Source organism: Gadus chalcogrammus, chromosome 4 (genome assembly GCF_026213295.1).
Source record: "Gadus chalcogrammus isolate NIFS_2021 chromosome 4, NIFS_Gcha_1.0, whole genome shotgun sequence".
NCBI lineage: Eukaryota > Metazoa > Chordata > Actinopteri > Gadiformes > Gadidae > Gadus > Gadus chalcogrammus.
In genome coordinates, this window is record NC_079415.1 from 17,963,853 (window position 1) to 17,990,519 (window position 26,667).

Sequence of the window (26,667 nt, forward strand, 5' to 3'; positions counted from 1 at the left end):
CATTTTGTGAATTGTTTTGAAAGTTGAAACATTTGTATATTAAATTCATTCAACTGTCTTTGTTGCCACCTAGTTCGTTATATGCAACACAACCACTGTAAATTAAGCACCGTGTCTTTGCACTACTTTTTTGTTGGTGACTTTTCCTACGTTTCTCTTATAAATTGTATTATTGCATATCATTGCATGGTTGAGGGTAGCCTGAGGCAACCGGTCCTCCAAATGTTTTTATGAATAGACCTATGCCGTTCCTTGGAACAAAAAAAGGGTTGGGACTAGGGAACCATGAGGGAACCCCTGTTGTAGAGCCGCGGTCCCGTGGTTAGAAGGAAACGCGCTCTACGTGCACCAGCGCGAGGACTCCTCACGTGACCCGTCGTCCCGCACTTCCGCTCCTGCGTGGAAAAGTTAGTCGAAATCTCGGTGAAGTTTATCCTTGCCGTTCTTGACCACAACACCACATTCATACGTTTACGTGGCGGAGTTTCAGTTCGGAACGTCATATACATTTTGGGGATAACATATGCTTAGAGTGCACACGTTTTTAAAGATGTTAAACATGTCGACGAACGCCTCCTACAACGACCAAGGAGGAGCGGAGGCTGCAGTGGAGGTCTGTACGGAGGGGACCTCCACCACCTCCGGCACCGGGGCGGGCTTCGGACTGTTCAGCACCGACTTTAAAAAGTAAGTGTGTGTGTGTGTGTGTGTGTGTGTGTGTGTGTGTGTGTGTGTGTGTGTGTGTGTGTGTGTGTGTGTGTGTGTGTGTGTGTGTGTGTGTGTGTGTGTGTGTGTGTGTGGTGTGTGTGTGTGTGTGTGTGTGTGTGTGTGTGTGTGTGTGTGTGTGTGTGTGTGTGTGTGTGTGTGTGTGTGTGTGTGTCTCTCTCTCTCCAGGCATGGATGGTAAGTCAGCATGTTATATTCTTGCCGAGATCCTTAATAGTTATTGTTACATGTACTTCACTCAATTGAAGGCGTGTTATTCTCTTGGACTCGTGTCTTTGTCCTGCCCACTGGAGTCATGGATCACGAAGGCACCTGTCTGACCAGTACAGCTGCTGCATGTCGGTTATAATAGGCCTACAGATCTCTGATGTAGGACTACTCATAGTGACACGTCCCCCACCCCCCTGGTACTCTGTTGGTCGGTGGCAGTGCGGATGATCATCAACGTTTTATTCATTTATTTTGCAATAATATACAAGTCATCAAGTGAATAGTATGCAAAATTACCCCTGCATGATAATGTCGTTGACAGCAGTAGGCTGGTAATCTGGCAATAATATGAACAAGAAAGGGAAGGTGCATTTATATATTTACGGAGAACCGATACCCTTTTATATGATAATGTAAAAGTTGTATCAAGTTATCTAGACCCAGGTTGGCCTACCAGATCTCCTTGTAATCAAAAGACATGGCAAATGATTTTTAATTCCCACTTATTTGCCGTGTTACGCCTATTATACACTAATACGTGTTTATTTTTTTAAATATTATGAATAACTTGAAATTAGAAAATCAGAATATTAGTGAATCATTCGTATTGCCTCGGACACCAAAAGGCCTCATCTTGTATAATAAGCTATGTGAGCTTGTGTTTGTTTTTTGAAGGAGACAAATACTAAAGAAGGCGATAGCCTAGTGCTAATGTCTGTGACATTAATTAATTGATGCTATTACTAGTTCAATCCCCGGCTCATCCAGCTGAGTGTCGAGGTGTCCCTGAGCAAACCTCACCCCGAGGGCTGGCTGTGTCCTCTCGCATAATTGACTCTGCCGTTGATGTGTGAATGTATAAACAGTAATAAGGCACTTTGGATAAAATCATCTACTAAATGTAAATGTACCTACCTACCTGTAACAGTGTAGTTCGTATGCTATAACGTAATGAAACCACCTCGTGTTCAACCTACCTAAATTCTCCAATGTGACCGCCCCCCCCTCTTTCGTGACCTCCCATGCTCCCTGTATTATCTCGTATCAGATTCAAGGTGATGGTACTGACTTACAAGTCAGTCAATGAAACTTCCCCTGCCTACCTCTAAGCGTTGCTCAAACCATCCCCCCTAACTCGAGACGTGTTCCACTCAACTACTTCAGCTGGACGTCTGGTACCGCCATCGCTAAGAGCAACCAAAAGTCGATCATCCAAGTCACAACTCTTTTCTGTTTTGGCACCTCAGTGTAGGAATGAGCACCCTGCCGATGTCAGGTCCGGAGAGTCGCTCACCAGCTTCCGCAAAAGACTCGACTCACCCCTCCTACGCACTTATTGTATGTTGTACGTGTTCGCACTTAAGATACATACTTATCGTATGTCATACGTCCTGGCACTTAATGTATGCACTTATTGTATGTCGTACGGCCTGGCCATCCAAAAATCATAATAATAATTTAAAAAAAGTACTTTGTTTTGTAGCAACTTAATAATATCCTAGCCATCTTTGTTGTATACTGGGAATGGGTTAACCTAGCGATTGTAATTGCTTTGCACTTGGTTCTGTGAACATCCTTACTGTACTGAAAGTGATATTGTTTCTCCTTCTGACAAGTGTACTTATTGTAAGTCACTTTTGGATAAAATTGCTCTGGACAGGTGTTGAAAACTAGCATGTATGCTAATACACTTAAAACAATGCAAATAAAATCAAATGATAAAATCAAATAAGCTTCTGCTAAATGCCCTAAATGTCAATGTAAATAATGGCACGGTGTGGTTGGGATTAGTGGTTGCGATAACATTAATCCTTAACCCTATGCCTAGCTCTATTTTGACTATTCCTAACCCTTACCCCCTTACTCCTAACTCATTGTTCAGTAACATGCCGTTCAAAACATTTACATTCACATTGAGGGCATTTGGCAGATGCTTTTATCCAAAGCGCCTTACAATAAGTACATTTGTCAGAAGAAGAAACAACAATATATCGCTATCGGTACAGTAAGGATGTTTGTGACATGAAGGCCATGCCACTAGTTGCTGGCTAAGACATTCATTCATTTACTTATCCTCTCTTCTGTTATTGTGGTGAGTGCACGCACTACAATACAACTTCCCATGCTCATAACCTTACACAAATCCCCTGCAGGTAAATAGCAACAAGTAGATGCACACAATTATTTGAGTTTGGTTTATTCCTTTGATACTTATCATGGTCCTTCCAGGACTCACTCATTCCAGGTTGCAACTAGAGTGCTTGCTTAAAGGTTGGGTATGGGATTTGCGAAACCCAGCAGATTTTGTAAATACACAACTCTAATGGTCCTACCCCCTCTCCTTCAACGATGACTCTTACTCCACCCATTCCAAGTACATGGACGCGCAATCATGCATGAGCGAACACGGATGCGCGAGAGTGAGCCATTAGCTAGTTAGCTAGCTCCAGTAGCTACCGCAGGATAACAACAAACAGAAGCTTGCTCTGGGTCACGACGAGCTTCGAGTATGTGCACGAAGGGGTCGCGCGGGGATGTCCAAAGCCACTCGGTGGGTCTGGAAATCATTGGATGGAGTTTTTCGAGCCCTGCCCGTTCCACAGATGATTGACTTGTTTAATTTTCATGTCAGTACTTCTAACTCAGTGGCTGTAAGCGGGTTATGATAAAGATTTCAAGTAATTTAGCAAAAATGGCCAAAAAAGAGAATTCCATACTCAACCTTTAAGGCTGCATTAAATAGAGGGCACGGCAGATGTGCTGATGGTGGGAGATACCATCTGATATTAGCTCATGGGTGACATATGTATATGAGCGTGTGTGTATGTTTATGTGTTCATGTAGGATATATATATGTTGGACTTGGTAGATGCTGTGAGAGTTATTATGTTGTGTATTGAAGAAAGGTTCTCCATGATCAATGCCCTACAGTCACATACACTGACTGTCTTCAAGACTGACTGACCCCCGTAAACTGTAGTTGGCAGGCTTTTAAGGCCTAGCCCCTCCCCTTAGCCAAACCATTAACCAGTTATTCAATTAACACATGTTTAACCCAAATTACACTTTGGATAACCTTCCTTCAAAGAAACAAGTGCCAAGCACTAACAATCAGTAAGTTAACCCATTCCCCGTATGCAACAAAGATAGCTAGGATAAGATGCTACACAATTGAGTACTCTTTTTATAACGTTATTACATACTAAGAACATGCCGTTACATGCTGTCACATCGCCTATTATACTGTACTTACTTGCCTAATTAAATTGTAACAGGACCCTGTAATTTAAAGTGTTGTCAGAGACGATCAGAAAAAACACAACTGGAGAAAGAAGCGTAACATGAATGGCTAGTTGCTCGGTTTCACTTTGTACAATATGAAAAATAATAGACAAGAAAAATCAAGAGCTAATAAACAAAACCCAATAAAGCAAAATTCAAAATACATCTGCGGAGGTGAAATTAAAAAGTGTCACACTTTGAAAGGTTTGAGATATATATATATATGTGTGTGTGTGTATATATATATATGTGTGTGTGTGTGTGTGTGTGTGTGTGTGTGTGTGTGTGTGTGTGTGTGTGTGTGTGTGTGTGTGTGTGTGTGTGTGTGTGTGTGTGTGTGTGTGTGTGTGTGTGTGTGTGTGTGTGTGTGTGTGTGTGTGTATATATAATATATATATATATGTGTATATATATATATTATGTGTGTATATGTATATATATATGTGTATATATATATGACGGCATCTTCCTTTTGTGCATTGTTTACTTATTTTTGATTTATTTTTAGATTTTTGACACTCTTTTGTGTGCTTCAGTGGTAATTCTTTTTATTATTTAATAAAAAAAATAGGAGATTAGTCAGCTATTAAGTGTTATAATGAAATAAAGTAACAGCACATGTGATTGTTACTTTTACTATAAGAAAATTAATCTTTTGTTAACCACGATGAATCCGAAAGAGATCATTAGGTTTGTAGTCCCATACCAAGAGGCAAATTATTTGTCATTTCTAGTTTACCCATCCTATTTTTCCACTAGAGGGCAGTCAAACCACTTACTTAGGGCTATGCCTTAAAATGTATAAGTGCAGATTTTTGTACAGTATAAAATTGCTTTGAATTTTAATTTTTTATTTATTTCAGATTGTGATGGTTTTGGAACATTTGGTAAATTTCTCAACACGTATTGGGGCTTTAATTGGGGCTTTCAAGTAGTTGAAAGTAAGCCATTCTAGTATTTTTTTTATGACCTCGAGGCATTTCATTTCACACAATTACTCCCTTTCTCATATTTGGACGCACAAATGGTATTTTTTTTTTTTTGTCATCTGCCTATAGCATTTTCCATTATATCTCTCAGTAATTTCTCACATGATGCTCACTATCAGTCATGTAGCTAGGCCATAAACCTGTTAATTTGTGGAAAAAAGTATTTGAAAATGCCAGCAGAGGCATTATGAATATCAAATATGATATTAACAGCGTCCACTACCCCTGGTTAGTTCTTTAATCTCCTAAACTCAGCCCAACTCGTACTCTTCCCCTTGCTGAACTTGATTCATCCGTAGGGCCAGCAGTCCTCATCTCATCTGTATTGTTGTCTTGGTCGTCTGAACCGGGTCAGAACAGCACAGCATCACGTCCGCTCTGTTCTTATCAGCTGGCAGGCTGTGTGATCTGACCGGCATGGGGGCCTGACTACAGTAAACTCCAGCAGAGGCGATGAAAAGTTTCTCATTGTTTGGCCACCGGCACACAAAGATAAGGCTCAGCGGTTTCCCCTTCTTAGAGGGAGGTGACCAAGCCAACCTTGGGCTGGTGAGGTGGCTTCACAAAGGAGCCACTTAACAAGTCATAAGTGTTTAGTGGCCTCTGGACCTCTAGGGGACCTGAGAGGAATCCTATATGATCCTGAAGAGGACAGTCAAACCACACCCGTCAGCAACGGGACTATTGATTCCAGCCCGCTGATGGAATGCGGCCCTGCCACGACAAGAGGACAAGAGGTCTCCAGAGCAGAATGAGTGGTGGCTGGTGGAGATGTTCGGGGGTGGAAGGGCCGGACAAGGGAGGTGAATCTTGTGACTCATATCAGGCAGAGAGTGCAACGAGACAAACGGCAGTGAAGGGAGAACAGACGGAGCACACACTGCCCTGAGGGCCGTGTTTCGCGTGGAGCCACAGTGGCATTTTTAAACCGGCATCTCATTAGCTGTAGCCTAGAAGGTAAAGCATTTGTTTAAACGGACTCTATTATTCAAAGTTTTTTTCTAAAAGAAACCCAACTGGTAGGGTTGTTTCTGGCGCGGTGGTTTCTGGTTGAGGTGTTTCTGGGAGCTTGCAACACGAGCTCTGCAGTGCTGACGGGTCGGCTGCTCGGCAAGGAGACGAGAGAGAAGAGGGACTGAGGGAGACGGCCATGTACGGCTGCGGGTTTTCGGCGTTTCGTCTGGAGGCCAGGGGGGCCATGAAAGCGGCCCTCGTGTCAGCCGAGAACCTCCAGCTCTCGCTGCAGCCGGAGCTCAGCCAGGAGGAGCAGGCCCTGACCCGGGCCCGCCGCTGCCATGACCACAAGGAGGCGCAGGGTCCCGGGTACGGACACCAGAACCCCCCCCCCAACAATCAGACGTGCTTCTGCTGTCAGCATAGCCGAACCGCATTTTCCATTGTTCTACTGTGTCGGGGCGTTTGGATAGTTTGTTTGAGAAATTTGCTGACAGTCATTGTGGAAGTTGGATTGAGGATATTTATTTGGCTAAAGTGGCTAAATACCGTTTTGTTTCCATGAAGTGTCTGCTCTGCTGGTACACTCTTGTTTTTGAGAACTTAGTATTGAGTCTGCATGGGGAATGTTTGCTATGTCCAAAAATGTTACCATATCACATGTATGCTTGATATCAATGCGTCACGAGTATGTGTATAGATGTCTGTCTGTCTGTCTGTGAAACCACTCATTGGCTATCAAACATCATTCTCTACACCCTTTCTGCAGCCCCAGGTAGAATTTGTCTAATCCAGTGTTGATTATGCTTAACGCCGAATCCATAAATCCACAAACAAATGCATTTGTTTTTCTGTTTATTATATGTTTCTATGGTAACAGACATTTGTTCCAACCAATGAATGTGATGAATGAAGATGTGTGTGTTCAACAGTTGGAAGCTTGCACAAAAACTTTTATTGTTTAGAAATTAGTCATTAGCTGATCTAGTAATTGAGAGTTTAGGTATTGTTTGCCGTCGTTCTCTGGTCTGGATAACTCTGCATCCTGTTTGTTCTTGTAGGAACGATGAGCTTAAGGAGATGTTGGAGAGCAACAAGGAGTCTCTCAAGCTGGAGGCCATGAAGAGGATCATAGGGGTGAACAAACGTATTTTTACATGTCGTGCTGTAGTTTGAAACCACAAACTGTGGGGTCATTGCTGGACAGAAAGAGATTGGTGATACTGATACATTTTCTGTCTTCATCCAGCTCATCGCCAAAGGGAAAAATGCATCTGAATTGTTTCCTGCGGTGGTGAAGAATGTTGCAAACAAAAACATTGAGGTATGGCAGATTGTTGTTGAGATGTAATTAAATTATGAATACACAGAGAATCATTCAAACTAATTGTAAATGGGTTTAAAGCTTGGGTAGGCAATTGATTGAGGCATTTTCTGTGAAATTTGTTGAAGTCCTCCTTACAGCTATTAATAAATCAAATGCTCTGACAAACTCTGGTTTCTGTGGCTGTTGAAGGCCTGTAATACACCCATGCAATCATTTAATTCAGCCTGAATGAAATGATTGCATGGCCTACCTTTCTATCTACCCACCCGGCTACCTGCGGCAGTGGACTTATTGCACATGACCGGAATGTTCACAAGGCTGACCCACTGCTAAAGCTAGCGGGTGTTTTGGGGAAGTGGCTTAAGAGGGAGGCCTAAAGGGAGGGGTGGCTGGTTTCTCCAAAGCTTTAACTTGCATAACATTCCACTCAAACATTTTCTGCTGAAATGTTAAGTTTGAGCTTCAGCCTTAGCTTCATTGATGATTGTAAATAACTTCTGTGAGCTTCAACCAACCGTGTGTAGAGGCTACCCAACTGTCCTTCACATAAACGTTTCCCATTCCTAGAAACGACTCACACAGGGTAACCTGTGTGTGTGTGTGTGTGTGTGTGTGTGTGTGTGTGTGTGTGTGTGTGTGTGTGTGTGTGTGTGTGTGTGTGTGTGTGTGGTGTGTGTGTGTGTGTGTGTGTGTGTGTGTGTGTGTGTGTGTGTGTGTGTGTGTTGATTAGCGGCAGTGGAATAATCAAGTTAGTTTGAGGGGCAGCATATGTGTAGGAGTGCGCGAGCCAGGCGCATTGAGCGAGGCATGCAGGGGGAGGAGAGGCCCCCGTGGCCGCGATGGGGAGCAGGTGGATACATGTAATTAACAGCAGAGGGGCCCCAGTCACGTTCTCTCTCTCTGTGTCTCGGTCTCTCTTTCTCTCTCTTTTCTGATTGGACACAAATATAAAATCATGTATTAAGACCGAGTGGAGCAGTGTGTTTTATGCGCCCTTCGTATTTGAATTATAGTGAAACCGTTATTTGTGTATAGTGAATTTGATGACAGGACAATGGAGGACGAGCATCTTTCCTTCAGTCTTTCATCAGCAGGGCTTGTGTGTTGGTCATGGCTCGCCCAAGTGAAGGGGACCAGCTCATATGCAGTATGTCTACAATAAATGCTCTGGAAATGCTCGACTTCACGGAGCTCACCAGTCCCAGCCTCTTCCTCTCCCTGGAACCACAGCAGACTGCAGCCAGCTTTACGATCTGTTTGGGCTTTTGGTTCCATATCATCTCATTCCTGTTCTTTAGATAATTTAACTTTTTATCCCAGACCTAATAATGATGTGTCATTATCCCCAGGGCATATCCTTTATTTATTTCTTGTCTTTTATATTGTATAATCTTCATTTATAGCTTCATTAAAATGTATTTAGCATGGTGAGTTGTGTTGCCGAGTGACTGTTGAAAGGGTTTTGCATGTCAGTGTCAGTGGATTCCCCAGGGAGTTTAACCGTCTCATGTGTTTGTGTTGCAGCTGAAGAAGCTGGTGTACGTGTACCTAGTCCGCTATGCTGAGGAGCAGCAGGACCTGGCCCTGCTCTCCATCAGTACCTTCCAGAGAGCGCTGAAGGTAGGTCACACCAAGGCCTCCTCTCCAAAACATGTACTCACAAGAGATCTGCCGCTGTGTAAGAAACCCTCAGATCACAATTGATTCATCCGTACCACAGCATTGACATTTAAATTTACATGCAGGGCATTTAGAGACGCATTAATCCAAAGCGATTTAGAATAATTACATTTGTCAGAAGAAAGAGCAACAACAATATATCGCTTTCGGTACTGTAAGGATGTTCATAGAATTGAGGGCAGGGCAACTACAATCGCTAAATTAACCCATTCCCCGTATACAAGAAAGATAGCTAGGATAAGAGGCTACACAACTACGTTTTTTATTGTTGAGTGTCAGAACATACGACATACAATAAGTGCCTACATTAAGTGCCAGGACGTACAACATTCAATAATTGCGTACATTAATTGTATAGCAGCAGCAGAAACGGTGCAGGTCGATGGTTCAAGGCAAAAAATAAATTATAATAAGATAAATACACATAAAATCAACATGCATCTGCCTATTGGGATTTAGAAAGTACTAAAATAAAAAAAACTATTTACATATCTTTCGATGGGCTATTGTCAGCTTGTATTGATAAAAATAATATAATCACATAATAATCATATGTTTACCTATCACTATGCAAGGCAACAAAAAGGGGCGATATACCAACACAGAGCCATTGTGCCACCTGCTTGTATTGTATGAGTAAACCCTTTCCATTTAACATTGATAAGAATGTGGCTTCATTAACTTAGCCTACTTGGTATAACAAAAAGGTCTACGTATTTTAAATTGTTTATCAGATCATGAATGAAACATTGTCATTCTTCAGGTTACTATTAACACATCCTAGGGGAAGAGTAGGGGGAGGCATGAGCTGGCCTCTAGGAGATGCCAACCCTCTCCTCCCCATCTTGAACAAAGATGGAGACGTATGGAGGACTAAGACCTCTCCTCTGATCACCTCCTCTCTGCCAGGACCCCAACCAGCTGATCCGAGCTAGTGCGCTACGTGTGTTGTCCAGTATCCGGGTGCCCATCATCGTCCCCATCATGATGCTGGCCATCAAAGAGTCCGCCAGTGACATGTCTCCGTACGTGAGGAAGACCTCGGCCCATGCCATCCAGAAGCTCTACAGGTACTGTGGTCTGTGGCTTTATGTGTCCGTCCTGCCAGGATGCACCGTGCTTACTGGACACTACTCTGGGATTCATGTAATTTGAAGCCACTTTTGCTAGGATAGTTTAACTGTAAGGGACATGGTGTTATCGCAGAGCTAGAGCGAAGGTTCGCAATGCCATCCTGCTCCTTAATAGAAAACCAAACCCTTAAAAAGGGGATTTAGATGTGAAGTGATGTAGTGGGATCCAAAGTAGTGCTATGGACAGATCCTGTTCCAAATCTCAACATAAATGCACAAAGTTTTAATGAGGTGTAAACATTGACTCAGACTGCTCTCTATGGTTAAACGCATGCTGTTGCATGAATTACCTGTGATTGGTCATTGTGGGGTACCTGGTAACGTAAATCAAACATTCTGGCTACACCCTCCCCCCAAAATCTATTTCTTGTAACGTAGCATAGCGAATGGAAACATACTAGCCCTAAGCCCCGCCCCTAAATGGAAGCTTTGGATGGAAGGGAGTGAAGTGTTTATCTGGTGTGTTCGTCAGATATATCATACTCTTTATTATTGTTTACCGAAGTAGTTTGGCAAGGAAATTAACTGAGGAAATTTCTGTTGCCATGTCACGACATTGGAAACAGTTAAGCAGCCTTAACGCTGATACGAAGGACAAGAGGAATGTAAAGTATTTTGTTTTGACTGAGTTTTGTAGGCTGGGACTGCCTGGTAGGACCATGTTGATTTGTGACAATTTTGGTGAGGTCACAGGTTCATCTTGTTTTAGTGGTCTAAAACAAGTATTTCATTGCAGCCTGGACCCAGAGCAGAGGGAACACCTCATCGAAGTCATTGAGAAACTATTGAAAGACAAAAGCACAGTGAGTAAAAAAAGTCTTTCTTTCTTTCTTTCTTTCTTTCTTTCTTTCTTTCTTTCTTTCTTTCTCTTTTATTTATATATGTAATTATTTTTTTCCACACAATGACCACACTCACCACTGGGGGGTGCCCCCCTCAAGCGCTTCACCCTCCTCGCCCCTCTTTCCTTGGGCTAGCGCCCCAATGCCATGGTTTGTTAACACCCACTTAGGGCCAAACATCTTCAGATGGTTCTTGTTAAGTGTCCATTTGGAAAGGGGCTTCAGCTCTGATGCTCGTGTCAGCTTAATTCTCTCTCAGGCCAACTTTCTCCCCTTCCTTTCCCCTTATCGTCTCCGGCCCCAAAATGGTAGGCTACATGAATTAGTCGGCTCCGCAGATTCCTGCTTTAGACCTCGTCTAGCGAATGGGGACAGGCGCAACTGGCGCCGCAACACGTTACTTTCAGACGGACAATATAATATAAATTTAAAGAGCATATGATATTCTTTATATCACATTATAAATCACACACACACACACACACACACACACACACACTGACACACACACAGACACACACACACGCAGTTTGTTGCAATTTGTTATTCACTCACTGTATCCATGTCATCATAGCAGCCAAACAGCCCAGGCCCCGGGTGGGGGTGTAGGGGAGGAGGGTGGGAGGCGGTGGGGTTTGGAAAGTCCCAGTGCCAGATGCATAGCATATTTAGCTGCAGACGCTAACAAAGACAGATGAGTGGTCTTCAGCGGGGGCCCACAGACCGGGCTGGGGGGACGCGAGGGAAAGGGCATTATCATCTCACGGAGCTAGCGCGGTATTAGCGGGTGATGAATGGAGCAGCTCCTGGACACGGCAGATAGTTAATGGCTCTCTGTCGGCTGATGCACTTTTTACGACGGCAGAATGATGGTATCTTTAGTTTGTCCTGCCGTCAGGTCCTTGTTGTTGGCGTTTAGGCTTGTGTTGTTGTCTGCTGTCGGCCATCACAGCAGGTGATTTAAATGTGTGCGTTATGTATGTTGTAAAACATGTCCTATAGTTTGAGAGGGATTTAGGAACCTTCACGGTCTCAAAATCTGGCGAACGCTTTTCAATTGGCCGACTGTATGTGTTTTTTTTGCAGGTCAGTGTGCATTTGTTTACTTGTTTTCATCAACTATCTCCGTGTCATAATAAGTTTTGTACAATAACTAGGATGTATTTTGTTGACACACATGTGCATCATGACGATATTCGAACCAATCCCTTTTCATGGTATTAGGCAGGCGTCCCAGTAGAGAAACCTACTGACCGGTCCCGCGTTAAGACAGCCTCAGGTAACACACCTAATTGCGCCGAGTGGCTGAGATTCATTTAGCCGTTTATCTGCAAAATCAATGGAGGAAATTGGGGTAAATCGTGGCGGTGCCTTGGATGTCACCGGATCTGACGGAGAAACGGTGGAAACGTTTGGTTATTGTTGCAATCTGTGTCGTTGTCTGCTGCCCACGCGGCCATTTACCTTTTTACAGATGTGCTCGTCAACCTAAACGGCAGCGACACCCGGGGGTGCTCGGTAAGCAGGCGCTGCTTTTAAAGACGAGCCCGGGGGGGGGGGGGGGGGGGGGGGGCTGATGACATAGACAGCCCAGGAGTTGGTGCAGCTGTTTCAGCGTGATGGATCTATTATTCAGCCATTACAAGATAAATGATCGATCCCTCCCATCCGAGCCCCCGCACCCTTTGCAAAATTGAAATGAGAGCGTAGAGGAGCTGGGGGGGGGGGGGGGGGGGGGGGGGGCATGTACGACTGTGTCGTGGTGGGGTTGCTATGATTAGGGGCTAGGTGAGCTGCCCACTAATTTAAGAGGAAAAAAGAGAGGCAGGGAGGGAGGAGGAGAATAGGGAGGATAACACCGACCCCACAACGGGCCATCCATCAGGAGGAGGCATGCGGCGCGGGCTGGTGTGATGACCCAGCACTCTGTGCCGCCCACCAGCGTAATTAGGATTCATAGCAGAATAGATGCAGGGAAACGGCCCGGGCCCTTCATCATCTTACAGGAAATGTATTGTTATTAGAAGAACCATTTGCTTAGCGTGATTTTCCCATTACCGGCTTGTCACATAAAAAAAAAGGGGTGTTTCAGGTAAAGGTGAGGAGGAGGAGCAGGAGGAGGAGGAGGAGCAGGTGTTTGAACTCCCAAGATTGGGGTGTCAGATTTGTTGATGTTGCGTGTAGTTTACCTTGGAGCGTGTGTCTTATGGGGAAGTTGGAGTAGAATGAACAACGCTGTGCAGAAACGCTGCACACAGCCTGTCTCTCAACCCTGCGCGCGGCTAAGCTAACCTTGGCGATGGCGTATAGCCATGACGTATAGCCACACATCATCATGTCCCAGACAGCTAGGGAGCATACATGTTTACATGCCACACATATTTAAATATATGTTGTCTATATGCAGGCGTTCTGATTGATATCTGAGCTCAGGTCAACTGGATGTTAAAGAGGATGGTAAGATGGTGGGTTCTTATTGGCCTTGATGCGAGTTCACCTGAATGTAAAAAAGGATAGGATAGTGTAGGAGATTGTGTGTTCCCCTCCTTGCAGAAGGGGTTGTGGATTTGAACCACAATATGCCTGTAGCCATCCTTGAGTAGGATTCCTCTACCACTGTGCTTCCAAATGAAAAGCTTCAGATAAATCACCAAATAGTACAAAGGTAGAACCTTTTATCTAACAGTATCTTGAACTACTATTTTCTTGTTAGTTTTTTATAAGCTCCCCAGCAGGTGAGAGAAACTAAACAAATGTGCCTGGATGCTTTATAAAACATTAAAATGTTTCCTCCAAACGTCAGTATCTGTTGGGGAGTGTCTCAATATACGAGGCCTGGCCAAGGGTTACTCTGCTCTCAGAGAACACACACACACACACGCACACACACACACACACACACACACACACACACACACACACACACACACACACACACACACACACACACACACACACACACACACACACACACACACACACACACACACACACACACAGGGAGAGGGAGAGAAATGCATGCCCAACCACACACAATCAATGTGTGCTCATGACAGAGCTGATAGGACGGCTCCAGGGTTACCAGCGGGGCCACCCAGGGCCCGCACACGTTAATTGGCAATACCAGATTCTGCTCCCGCTCCCCATCCCTTCCTCACCCTGCGTTCCCGTCCGCCTGCCGTGTTAATGCTGTTTGCATATTAATGCACCGCCGTGTCACTCAGTCAGGCCGCTCAGTCAGGACGCTCGGAGACCAGCACGCTGCTGCCGGGGAGCGACACGCACACACAACCAAATGGGGTTTCTCTCTCTCTAATAAAACCGCTGGCTGATTGTAGCGTGTAGCGGTGTTGTCTTTCTGCGTCTCTCTTCTCTCTCTGTGTGTCTATCTATGTCTCTCTGTCTCTTTGTTTCTCTGTTTCTCTCTCTCTGTCTTTCTCTCTGTCTCTGCCTCTGTCTCTGTCTCTGTCTCTGTCTCTCTCTTTCTGTGTGTGCATCTCCCAACCCTCATAACATCAGTATTTAAATAACACTTGAGCTGAGAAAAACTGAAAATGCCAATGAGGATTGTGAGACGGATGCCATATTGGAAACTGCAATTTGTTATCGTTGGATTTCTTTCACAGCACAGTGTGAAAAAAAGAAAACTGCTAAGCGTTTAGATTTTCCGTCTAATTAAGTCCTGACTATTTGAGCTGTAGTCTTGTTTACCTTAATCAAAGCAGTAAATCACCATTATGGTGCTCATTCAATTATGTACAATATTAGCAAGTTCTCTAACACCAGTGTCATGTCCGTTCATGTCCGTTTTGTGTCGATTGAAAACGTGTGTAAAACATCAGCACACAATTTTTCTCCCAAAAAAGCTAATATGCGCATCCTGGCATTACCTAAAGGGGCCATACATGCGTGTGTATGTGCGTGTGTGTGTACATCATTCACTCCAGCGTTTTGCTGTCCCATATGTCCTCCCTCAGCTGGTGGCAGGCAGTGTGGTGATGGCGTTCGAGGAGGTGTGTCCTGACCGCATCGACCTGATCCACAAGAACTACCGCAAGCTGTGTAACCTGCTGGTGGACGTGGAGGAGTGGGGCCAGGTGGTGATCATCTCCATGCTAACGCGCTACGCCCGCACCCAGTTCACCAGCCCCTGGCAGGAGGTGAGGCCGGGGAACAGGACCCCTTCTGGTTCCAGGGGTGGAAGGGTGGAACATGACCCCTTCGGGTTCCAGGGTTGGAAGGGTGGAACATGACCCCTTCTGGTTCCAGGGGTGGAACATGACCCCTTCTGGTTCCAGGGGTGGAACATGACCCCTTCTGGTTCCAGGGGTGGAAGGGTGGAACATGACCCCTTCTGGTTCCAGGGGTGGAAAATTACCCCTTGTTCCAGGGGTGGAAGTATGGTACATGACCCCTTCTGGTTCCAGGGGTGGAACATGACCCCTTCTGGTTCCAGGGGTGGAACATGACCCCTTCTGGTTCCAGGTGTGGAAGATGACCCCTTCTGGTTCCAGGGGTGGAAGGATGGAACCTGACTGGTGGAAACCTAATGGTGCGCTGGTCTAGGCAGGGTCAGTCAGGGTGTTTGTGTTGGTACGACCCCCCAATGTCCCCAGGCTACCTGGCAACATCCGAGAGATAACGTCCTGAATCTGGATTCATTGGAAGTCTTCTTTTGACAGTGTCTGCTGAATGGCTAGTCAATAGTAAAATATAATAAAAAAGATTGAACCAAGACTTTTTTTTTCTTGTTAGGTGAGTGCTGCATGCAGCGCTCAACTATTGTTCTATATACGTTTTATTCTAAATTTCTTTCCCATTTATTATTCTCTGCAAACTTTGGGACCTATCTCCTTCCTCAATTTTTCACCTAGAGACTCCATTCAAATTTTAAAATGTTCAGAATAGCTTGGAATCGCGCGCTCCTTTTCAGATATTTTAAATATTTTATACTTTTCAAACCATTTAACAAATCTATACACTTCCAAACGAAATTTCAATATTATTTAAACATTATTCAGTATCACAGTTTTAGTTTCATACCGGCTTCGTTTTCAATTGGTCTCATTGATTTACGTTGACGCTGGAGCGTGAGGACGTTCAGCAGTGTTGCCAGATTGGGTGTTTTTTTCCCGCTAGAAGTGGCTACTTTTGGAGGACGTTCAGGCAGTGTTGCCAGATTGGGCTGTTTTTCCCGCTCTATTGGGCTACTTTTAATCACGCACCGGCTCGCTATTCTCTTAAAGAAACACACACACACACACACACACACACACACACACACACACACACACACACACACACACGTCTAACACACGCACGCACACACGTCTAACACACGCACCCACACGTCTGACACACACACCCACACGTCTGACACACACACCCACACGTCTGACACACACACACACACACACACACACACGTCTAACACACACACCAGCAGTGCAGGGCAATACATTTGACCTTTCAGATTCTTCAGTTCAATTCATTTTACATTACCTCATTTTAAGCAATGCTTTGCGCTTTTCATTCAGCTGTCACTTTATTTGTTTCCAACCATTTACATTTTCTTAAATGGTCTGAATGTTTACATTGTATACTCCAATTAGACTTTTGAACTTTTGTTCAAATCCCTTCACTTGATTTAAGCCATTAAATGTTTCTTTATGTCTTAATCTATGTGGCTTCATTAAAAAATATTTTCAACCTCACTTTGTACTACAGCACTCACCACATTTTCTGCAGGAAATGTATTTTCTAGTTTATTTTGTTAAACCGAAAATAATTGTAATGAATAATGAAGTTGAATTCAAAGTTTGAAAGTATTTCAGTCTTGTTTATATTGTGTGCAGGCTACTTACATCATGATCTGTTTGTCCAAGAGGATGATCTCCATCTCGCTGGCTTTCAGGGTGTCTCATTTGATGAGAACAACGAGAAGGCCTTCTACGACTCTGATTCGGAGGAGAAGAGAGACGAGACGGAGACCAAGCCCTACATGATGGACCCAGACCACCGACTGCTGCTGCGCAACACCAAGCCGCTTCTGCAGAGCAGGAACACTGCAGTGAGTACACAGCAACATCACGTACTCTGCTCTCTGCTTTCATCACATTGCTTAACATTAAATAGCATTGCTAAGGAAGTAAGACTATGGAGAAAGAAGTGGACATTCTGTTGGTGAAGATGTTTCTAGAACGCTACTCTGAAGAATGTTGTGGGTACAATGTCTGTCAAGGAGTAGACATACTTGGCGTGTGGTTGGTCAGTGTATCTGGGAGCATCTTTAGAAATAATGCTCCTTTCCGAGTACATACAGAGCATTGTGATGTTTGGAGGGAATACTGGAATTGAACAAGGGTGAATATTTGGTCTTCAATGTACACAACACATTGAAGGCATCATTTGTGTTGGTTAAGGAAAAGCATCATTCGGATTGGTTCCTCACCATTTTCAGCATGCAGACATGTGTTCATAACTTAAACACTAAGACCTTGTGGGTGACTAATGGAGACGCTGGTCTATGTTGTCACACACACACACACACACACACACACACACACACACACACACACACACACACACACACACACACACACACACACACACACACACACTACCAACACGTATACTGTAGCAGCCTAATGCATCTGAAGGCTGGATGGACGGATGGATGCAGGGATATAAAAAAGCTGAGAGGAAAATGGAGTGGGAGCAGAACTCCATCACCAGGGGCCTCAAGGTCTCTGTCGCTGTGCGGCAGCTGGAGGACAAATGCCCCCAAATACAAAGTTTTGATTAAAAACACCGCTTGCCTGTGGAGAAAACGTGGCCATGTGCTCCATCTTAATAGAGAGGCTGGATCACATCAGTATGATGGCTGCTGTGCACACATCCTTTTCCGTCGTGCCAGGTTTATTTTTATTTATTTTATTTTTGAAGGTTCTCTGGGGAATCAGAGGTGCCTTTTTAGAGGGGCTCCGAGAAACATTTCAGAGATCAGTTGGGTTTAAGATTTTTTTTCTTATTTTGTCTATACTCACTATACCTATAATGTTTTATTTTTCTAGATTGGAATTCATAAACCAAGTTTAGAATTGTATATTGACAGTGAAATCATGCAACAACGACAACAATAGCAAATATTGAGCATCATCCCTAAAGTCTTATGCTGGGGTCTTTGTGAATGACATCATCACTAGTATCTTCTCCTGGGGTCATTCTGAGTGACATCATTACCAAAGTCTTATGCTGGGGTCTTTGTGAATGACATCATCACTAGTATCTTCTCCTGGGGTCATTCTGAGTGACATCATTACCAAAGTCTTATGCTGGGGTCTTTGTGAATGACATCATCACTAGTATCTTCTCCTGGGGTCATTCTGAGTGACATCATTACCAAAGTCTTATGCTGGGGTCTTTGTGAATGACATCATCACTAAAGCCTTGGGGTCTTTCAGGTGGTGATGGCCGTGGCCCAGCTCTACTGGCACCTTGCACCGACGCACGAAGTCAGCGCTGTCACCAAGTCCCTGGTCAGACTGCTCAGAAGCCACAGGTAGGATTCATACCACCTTGTCTCAGCTCTACACTGCACTGAAGGCCAACAAATACTTCCAACTGATGGATGCAATAGTCCATATTTAACAGACATAAATCTACAGATACCAGGAACCCACCGTATTATTCTCATGGAATGGTAAACCACCTAAAGGGGACTGGGAGAATGGTGACTCGTACAGGCCGATACAAACCAGAACCGGCTGGCTATAGCATTGTTGGCAGAGAGGCTTGTTTCTCCACTTTGTTTCCTTATTCTCTGATGACCTATAGTTGTCATTTTTAGACTTAGTGCAGTCATTTTGTTACATATAGATCCTTTCATTTGGTAGAGCTTTACAGTTTTTGGCATGTAAATGCAGTCAATTAACAGAACTTGGGGGGCCGCATACCATTAAGGCCCAGTCCTGATCGCAGCGACCCGGGTTCGATTCCTGTCCGTGTTCCTTTTCTCTATGTCCTCCCCTCTCTCTCCCATACCTTTCTGTCTATCTCAATCTAGCATAAAGCGTAAAAAAGCAAAAATAAATCTTAAAAAAAAAAAGAAAGAAACTTAACCTGATTGTGAGCCGCATTTATAACGAGGATTGTCTTTGATGAGTGTGTCTGCTGGATGACTAGTGGGTGAATAATGGAGTCATAAAGACGTGTCTTTTTTCTCTCCAGAGAGGTGCAGTACGTGGTGCTGCAAAACATTGCCACCATGTCGATCCAGAGGAAGGTAAGATGTCACTACAGAGAGTACCAGACGATTTGAATCCTGTCACGTATAACACGATGTGTCTCCCCCACCCAGGGCATGTTTGAACCCTACATGAAGAGCTTCTACGTGAGATCAACAGACCCCACGCACATCAAAACACTGAAGGTAGCTCAACACGGCCATAGAGCTGTTGTGACAAATAGAGTTTAGTTTGAAATTAATATTTTAAATCCTGTGTTTTCGCTCCTCAGCTGGAGATTCTCACCAACCTGGCGAACGAGGCAAACATATCCACCATTCTGAGAGAATTCCAGGTTCGTCTCGGTTTATAAATGTAATTCGTCTTTTATTCATATTTTGTATCATGACCAGCATACATTCCCACTGTAGGGTTAGCGATTGGTTATTCATCTGGCCTCACAAATCAGAAAGATTGAAAGATTTACACTTTTTAGTTGTTGTTGATGGTAAATGGACATGGGGCATTTACACAGCGCTTTTCTAACCAGTGGCCACTCAAAGCGCTTTACAATATTTCCTCACATTCACCAATTCATGCACATATTCACACACCGACTGCGGTTCGAACCACGCAAGGCGACAGCCAGCTCGTCAGGAGTAGTCAGGGTGAGATGTCTTGCTCAAGGACACCTCAACACTCTTCCCTGGCTTGTAGGAACCGGGTATCGAACTAGCAACCTTTACGGTTACCAGCCAACCTGCACTAGTCCTGAGCTACATGCCGACCCAAGCCTGGCAGTGGTTGGTTTCCTGCCCAGGCTCTGTGCCGTCTCCCCCAGAACATTGCAGATGCTCCTTCTCAGTGCTAACCCCTCTCCCTCCAGACCTATGTGAAGAGCCAGGACAAAGCGTTTGCTGCCGCCACCATTCAGGCCATCGGCAGGTGTGCCACCAACATCTCTGAGGTCACAGACACCTGTCTCAATGGCCTGGTGCTGCTGCTCTCCAACCGAGACGGTACCGTCCAACACACTTAGTTTATTATCAAGGTCCTGTCGTAATTTGTGTGTGTGTTTGTTCTGTGAAGATCTCTGCGGGTGTGTGTGTGTGTGTGTGTGTGTGTGTGTGTGTGTGTGTGTGTGTGTGTGTGTGTGTGTGTGTGTGTGTGTGTGTGTGTGTGTGTGTGTGTGTGTGTGTGTGTGTTTTGAGACACTCTGTGCTGTTTCCACAGAGACGGTGGTGGCGGAGAGTGTGGTGGTGATCAAGAAGCTCCTGCAGACCCAACCCACCCAGCACAGTGAAATCATCAAGCACATGGCCAAGCTCTTTGACAAGATCACGGTACAATGTGCAGGCCTAGAGCTAGAGACTCTAAACGGGTGTGTTCTCATAGGCTAGTGACCTGCAGACGAATACGGTGATCTCGAAAGGGGCATTAGCAATGGGAATGGGAAACTATTGTAAGTGCTTGGCACTTGAATCCACAAACATCCTTACTGTACCGACAGCGATATATTGTTTCACCTTCTTCTGGCAAATGTACTTATTGTAAGCCGCTTTCAATAAAAGCTGTTTGTTTAACCAAGTGCCAAGCACTTACAATAGATTCCCATTCCCCGTATACAACAAAGATAGTTAGGATAAGATGCCACACAACTAAGTTATATACCTAAGTATGACATAAAATAAGTGCGTTAGTTAAGTGCTAGAACGTACAACATACAATAACTAGGAGAGGTGGGACAAGGGGTGGCTATGCAGAGTCTCGGTGAACTCTGAACAAGTGCGTCTTGAGTCTTGCGGAAGCTGGCTCTGCAGTTGTTGGTTTAATGAGGCCAGGAGCGGACTTGGATCTCTGTCCTTGTATCCCCTGCTTAAAGGGTCCTACTAATGCACAAAATCCGTCACAACTCAGTAGGTCTGTATTGCGGGCAGGCAGTGGTCTGTTAGGGCACTTTGGGAAAGTTTGCCATTTTGCCATTTTGTTTGCGAACACCATTTTCTATTTGGTACATTGATACATACTAGGGGTCTAGTGGCTAGGGTGTTTGGGTCCCAGCTAAAAGTTCTGGGTGAGACAACCCTAACCCTAACCCATTGTGCACAGCCTCCCCTATCTGCTATCTAATGACCACAGGACCTGGATTCTCTGCAAGTCACTTGGGGGTGATCATCATGCTCTTGCGACTTTTCCTTTCTTCCTTTTTACTTTTGACTGTTATATGACGTATGTATGACGTATTTATACATGTTTAACGTCTCCTAAGCTAGAAAAACTACGTCAGAGCCAGGGGGAGTATTCACGCCCCCCGAGGACGGCCCCCAATAAATGGGTGATACAGCCTGTTAGCGCTCAAACTTTTCTCCCATAATAGTGTGCCATCAGACTGTGCAGTGGGCATTGCAGTCGCCTCCTGGTTACCCACAATGTTAACAATTTCTCTGGGGTGTGAATTTGCAGACACACGTGCAAAGCGTTCAACCAATCACAGCAGACTGGGCTACTCGGGAGGGGGGGCTTAAAGCAACATGATACAAATCAGAACGTTTTTGTAAGACGCTGAAATTGGTTTGGTAGAAATGAACAGTGTGGGGTATTTCTTAACCCTGTTCTAGTTGTACCCCCAAATGCAATTATCAACCCTAAAAAGGCATGATTTGGGATCTTTAAAAGCATCAGCTCATTACTGAACTTAAAATAACCTCCAAGCGGCTGAACATGTGTGCTCCCCTCTGCGGGAGGCTAGGTGGCGATGGCCCGGGCCAGCATCCTGTGGCTGATCGGGGAGTACTGCGAGAGGGTGCCCAAGATCGCCCCCGACGTCCTCCGCAAGATGGCCAAGAGCTTCACGTCGGAGGAGGACATCGTCAAGCTGCAGATCGTCAACCTGGCCGCCAAACTCTACCTGACCAACTCCAAACAGGTGAGGGACCCCAGAGGGACCCTAGGGGGAACTGCGCAAAATCAGCTGATTGCAACATTCCTTACTGTGAGATTTTCAAACGCTCTGTGGTCAAGCTGCTGCAGTTTTATAAAAAAAAGGTGGCGCAAAAAACACTGCTGTGCTTAAGAAGTTGTGTATTAAAGTGGAATCTCCGTTGTGAAACTGGGTAAGTTTCATAAGATCAGATGGTACATGTGGGGCTATTTGTGGGGAGAGTACCATCACTATCTCCCCTAACTCACCTGAGTAACTCACTTAAAAAGTTATGTGCCACCCTGTATATGACGTTCGTATACATGTTTTGCGTCTGCTAAGCTAGAAAAAAGCTACTCGGGAGGGGGGCCTTAAGGCAACATGATACAAAACAGAGAGTTTTTGAAATAAGCTAAAATTGGTTTTGCAGAACTGAAAAGTGTGAGAATATGAACAGGTATTTTTAACATACAGGCTTGGCAAATGCAATTATTAACACGAAAAAAACATGATATGGGATCTTTAAAATGTTTCTCCAATCCGACAGACCAAGCTGCTGACCCAGTACATCCTGAACCTGGGGAAGTACGACCAGAACTACGACATCCGCGACCGCACACGCTTCATACGCCAGCTGATCGTGCCCAACGAAAAGAGCGGAGCGCTCAGCAAATACGCACGCCGCATCCTGCTGGCCCCCAAGCCGGCGCCACTGTTGCAGTCGGCCTTCAAAGGTATAACTGCCTGAACCTCCCTCACAACGACGGAAGCTTCTCCGTTTACCTTTGCTCCATAAGGTACACCGACCTACGACATTTACATTTACAATAAGGGCATTCAGAGACGGTTTTATCTAAAGCGACTTACAATAAATATGTCCGAAGAAGGAGAAACAACAATATATCGGTCGGAATCGTAAGGATGTTCAAAGAGTACAAAGCACTTCCAATCGCTAAGTTGACCCATTCGCAACAAAGATAGCTAGGATAAGATTCAACATAACTCAGTAAATGTTATGGAGTGCCAGGACGTACCTCATACAATAAGTGCTTATATTAAATGCCAGGACGTGGCCATGCAGAGTCTAGGGCAAGTCTTTACAATTGAGTCTTGAGTCTTTTGCGAAAGCTGGTCAGCGACTCTGCGGTCCTGACATCAGCAAGAACGTTCCACCCATGCTTTTGTCTTTTCAAACAAAAATTACTTCCTCTCAATGACAAAATGTCTTTGCCTTTTTAATTATTTCTCACTGTTTTCCCGTGTCAACAACAGCATGCTAACAAATGTGCTCCTGTATGGCAGTAATATAGCATCCTCTCAATGACAAGATAACAACAATGGTGGAATGAGTTCCCGCTCCCCCTACATTAAGAGTATCTGCGTGACACCCATGTCAACTGGACCTCTTCTCTCGGTGGAGTTATGTTAATTCAGCGGGAGAGGGACAATGGAGAATACAGAACCCGTGGTTTTATCATTCTGCTGTGACTAGCTCTCTCTAGGGCACAGGGGTCGTCTGTCTTTACCTAGGACTAATGAGATGGGCAAATTACTCTGTTAACGGTAACCTTTTCTCATTCTCCCTCTTTCTCCCTCTCCCTCACCCTCTCCCTCACTCTCTCTCTCCCCCCCTCTCCATCCCCCTTTCCCTACCTCCCTCCCTCCCTCTCCTTGAAACAATTTCGGCCGAATAAGTGTTGCAATACATTAACATTCTGAGGCTGTTTTGCACCAACTGGCTGTTTATGCAAGGCGTTAACAGTCCCTGTCATTTTTAATATTCACAATTTAGGGTTTAGTTTTTTTAGAAGTGAAGCACAGTTTTGAGAACAAAGCTCCGACTGCACATTGACAACACACACACACACACACACACACACACACATACCACCTGAAGCCCATGTAATTAATAGTGTAAATTGGGAGAGGATGCGTAGACCTTGTGCTAAAGAGCTCTTTGTTGGGTTGATGACATTAAGCCACATTTTGAATGCTAATAACTGAAGTAACCTTCACAGACTTTTATTTATCTCTCTGTTTCTCATCCACTCCATTGCGTCCTCCATCAATAACTCCTAAACCTTCCCGCTGATGTGTCTGAGCCGATTCCTCCGCCTCCTGTCCCCTTCAGACCGCGATCGCTACCAGCTGGGAACGCTGTCCCACAGCCTCAACCTCAAAGCGTCGGGCTACCAGGAGCTCTCTGATTGGCCAGCGGTTGCTCCGGACCAGTCCGTGAGGAACGTGGAGGTCATCGAGCCGGTACTGGGGGGCCCACTAATGCTTGGTCTCATTATATGCACTTCACATGGATCCGATACATAGCTGTGGTCTTAGTGTTCAGACTATTGTTATTACTGGGTTATATGTAAAACCTATTTACTTCACGGTGCTTTCTTTACTGTTTGGTTGAAATAAATGAATGATGCAAGTTCAGTATGTTATGTTTGAGAACAACATGGCCACTCGTTTGGGTGTTTTTCTTAACCAATTCAATAGAATTATCTATGGTAACAGTAATTTTCCCTTCCAACAATTAGGGTTGCTTTTAAAATCGTATTGCTGTTGGACTTTATCTCACCCATTAACACACAGTTGGTCTACTCCTACTCGGGGGACTCTTGTTATGGGTCTCCTCTTGTGTGGTGCAGCAGGTGAATGAGTGGGTGCCCACCGTGGGGAAGTCCAAGCCGGCCAAGTCAGCCAAGTCAGAGGACAAGTTCTACTCTGACTCCGAGGGCGAGCAGGTGGACCGCAAAGGATCCAAGAACAGCAGCAGCAGCAGCAACGACAGCAGCAGCAGCAGCAGCAGCAGCAGTAGTGAAGGTGAGAAACATTAATATTCCTGTGTTTCTTTAAGTGTCCAGCCCACGTTGAAGTTTTAAATTCAATGAAAACGTTAACAATTAAAGCAATAACGTGTGCTCATGGAAATGCACAACTTCTGTATGCACCATGGTGGTGGTGGGATGTGACTGGCTAGAGCTCATCCAATCGGCTGCAAGGTGAGGTTGACTGTTCCTCCGCAACAAACAGACCTCGGCAGACCTTCCAGACCTCGATGAGCCCAGTGGTGAAGGGCTGTTTTGCAATGGTATAAAGTGTCTACACTAATATATTTAGTGTCAATTTGTGTACACATTGAACTTGTGTGTTGTCTCAGGCTCAGGCTCCGAGGAAAGCGACGAGGAGACGAGCGACGAGTCGCCAAAGAGTTCCAGCCAATCAGGGGAGGGGTCCAGTGAGTCCGAAACGGACCAGAAGAAGGAGAAGAATAAGAAAAACACTGATTCCAAAGCCAAGTCGAAAGCTGTCAACAGGTACGCGGTAGATCACCTCGGTGTCTTGAGACCCCCCCCCCACCCACCCACACACGGTAACTCAGCGCATCCAGATGTCACCCGTTTAGTTTCTCTCGCCTCACAGACAGGCTCTGCTAATTATAACAGGTGTGCGTTTGTGGTACTCGCTGCGAGCGAACGTGAGCGGCGCTACGCAGAGCCAATAACGCAACGCCTCCATCTGCTCGCCTCTTCAGCCATTTTGTATTCGGTGTGACACGAGAGGAGACAAGGTTCTCTATGGCAACATGGACTGCTTTAAATACACTCTGTTTTCCCTGGGTACCGTGCTGCCTGTACTTTGTGTGGGCGTCTCTCGTTGTTTTATTCTGTTAATTCCTCAGATATTTCAATTTCTCACTCACTCACTCTCACACACACACATTGTGCTTGGCTGGCCGTTCTGCTGGAATATCATTTGCTCGAGTTCCATTAACGAGCAAACTAACGGGCCTTTCCCTCCAGTAGAGCAAGCTGCATTTACATAGCTAATGGATAATGACTTCTGATTGGTCATTTAGCAGTCTGGTGTTCCCGATAAATGAGATTTGAGTCATTAATATCGGCTATGATCACACTCTACACACTTTTTCATCGACAGTACTTGATCTGCTGATGAACACAGCTCACAGCAAACGTTCCTGCTCCCCAGCCCCTCAGATGACCCTGTTCCCTCAATTAGAGGGTTTCATTAGAGCCACTCACACCACTGCTTACAAACACACACACATAGGCACACACAAAGGCACACGCACGACCACCATACACTGACACTCGTGCTCAGGTACACAATGAGATGTGCATGCTCAAAAGATACACGCACAAAGGCACGCCATGCACATAGAAACTTGTGCACTTTGAGACTTGTGCACATTGAGATAGACACACGCACGCACGCGGGCGCGCATACACAGTGAGTAATTAGAGTGGCTTACCCCAGCGCTTCCACAACAAACGCAGCATAATGCCCTCATTACGGCCCAGTCATTCCAGGCAGGGCCTAATCATGCCCACCGTGATTTATATCGCTTTCTCCTG

General features: G+C 45.0%; 1 protein-coding gene across 3 annotated transcripts in view; it reads left to right on the forward strand.

Annotated features, from left to right (window-relative positions):
* Positions 1-353: 353 nt before the first annotated feature.
* ap3b1a (adaptor related protein complex 3 subunit beta 1a) overlaps positions 354-26,667 on the forward strand; it is a 52,223-nt gene continuing 25,909 nt past the window's right edge. Inside the window, exons 1-19 of one of the 3 annotated variants that reach the window (XM_056587932.1) lie at positions 354-687; positions 7,223-7,298; positions 7,411-7,485; positions 9,013-9,108; positions 10,078-10,238; positions 11,038-11,104; positions 15,121-15,303; positions 17,058-17,213; positions 18,607-18,704; positions 19,373-19,427; positions 19,503-19,574; positions 19,661-19,723; positions 20,255-20,387; positions 20,602-20,711; positions 22,118-22,294; positions 22,836-23,022; positions 24,420-24,550; positions 24,940-25,114; positions 25,452-25,608. In XM_056587932.1, coding sequence (XP_056443907.1) covers positions 524-687; positions 7,223-7,298; positions 7,411-7,485; positions 9,013-9,108; positions 10,078-10,238; positions 11,038-11,104; positions 15,121-15,303; positions 17,058-17,213; positions 18,607-18,704; positions 19,373-19,427; positions 19,503-19,574; positions 19,661-19,723; positions 20,255-20,387; positions 20,602-20,711; positions 22,118-22,294; positions 22,836-23,022; positions 24,420-24,550; positions 24,940-25,114; positions 25,452-25,608 — 2,336 coding nt within the window. In that variant the 5' untranslated portion in view covers positions 354-523. Of the gene's footprint in view, positions 688-4,778; positions 6,539-7,212; positions 7,299-7,410; positions 7,486-9,012; positions 9,109-10,077; positions 10,239-11,037; positions 11,105-15,120; positions 15,304-17,057; positions 17,214-18,606; positions 18,705-19,372; positions 19,428-19,502; positions 19,575-19,660; positions 19,724-20,254; positions 20,388-20,601; positions 20,712-22,117; positions 22,295-22,835; positions 23,023-24,419; positions 24,551-24,939; positions 25,115-25,451; positions 25,609-26,667 lie in introns of those variants that run through there. The other 2 variants (XM_056587933.1, XM_056587934.1) reach the window with 2 other exon arrangements.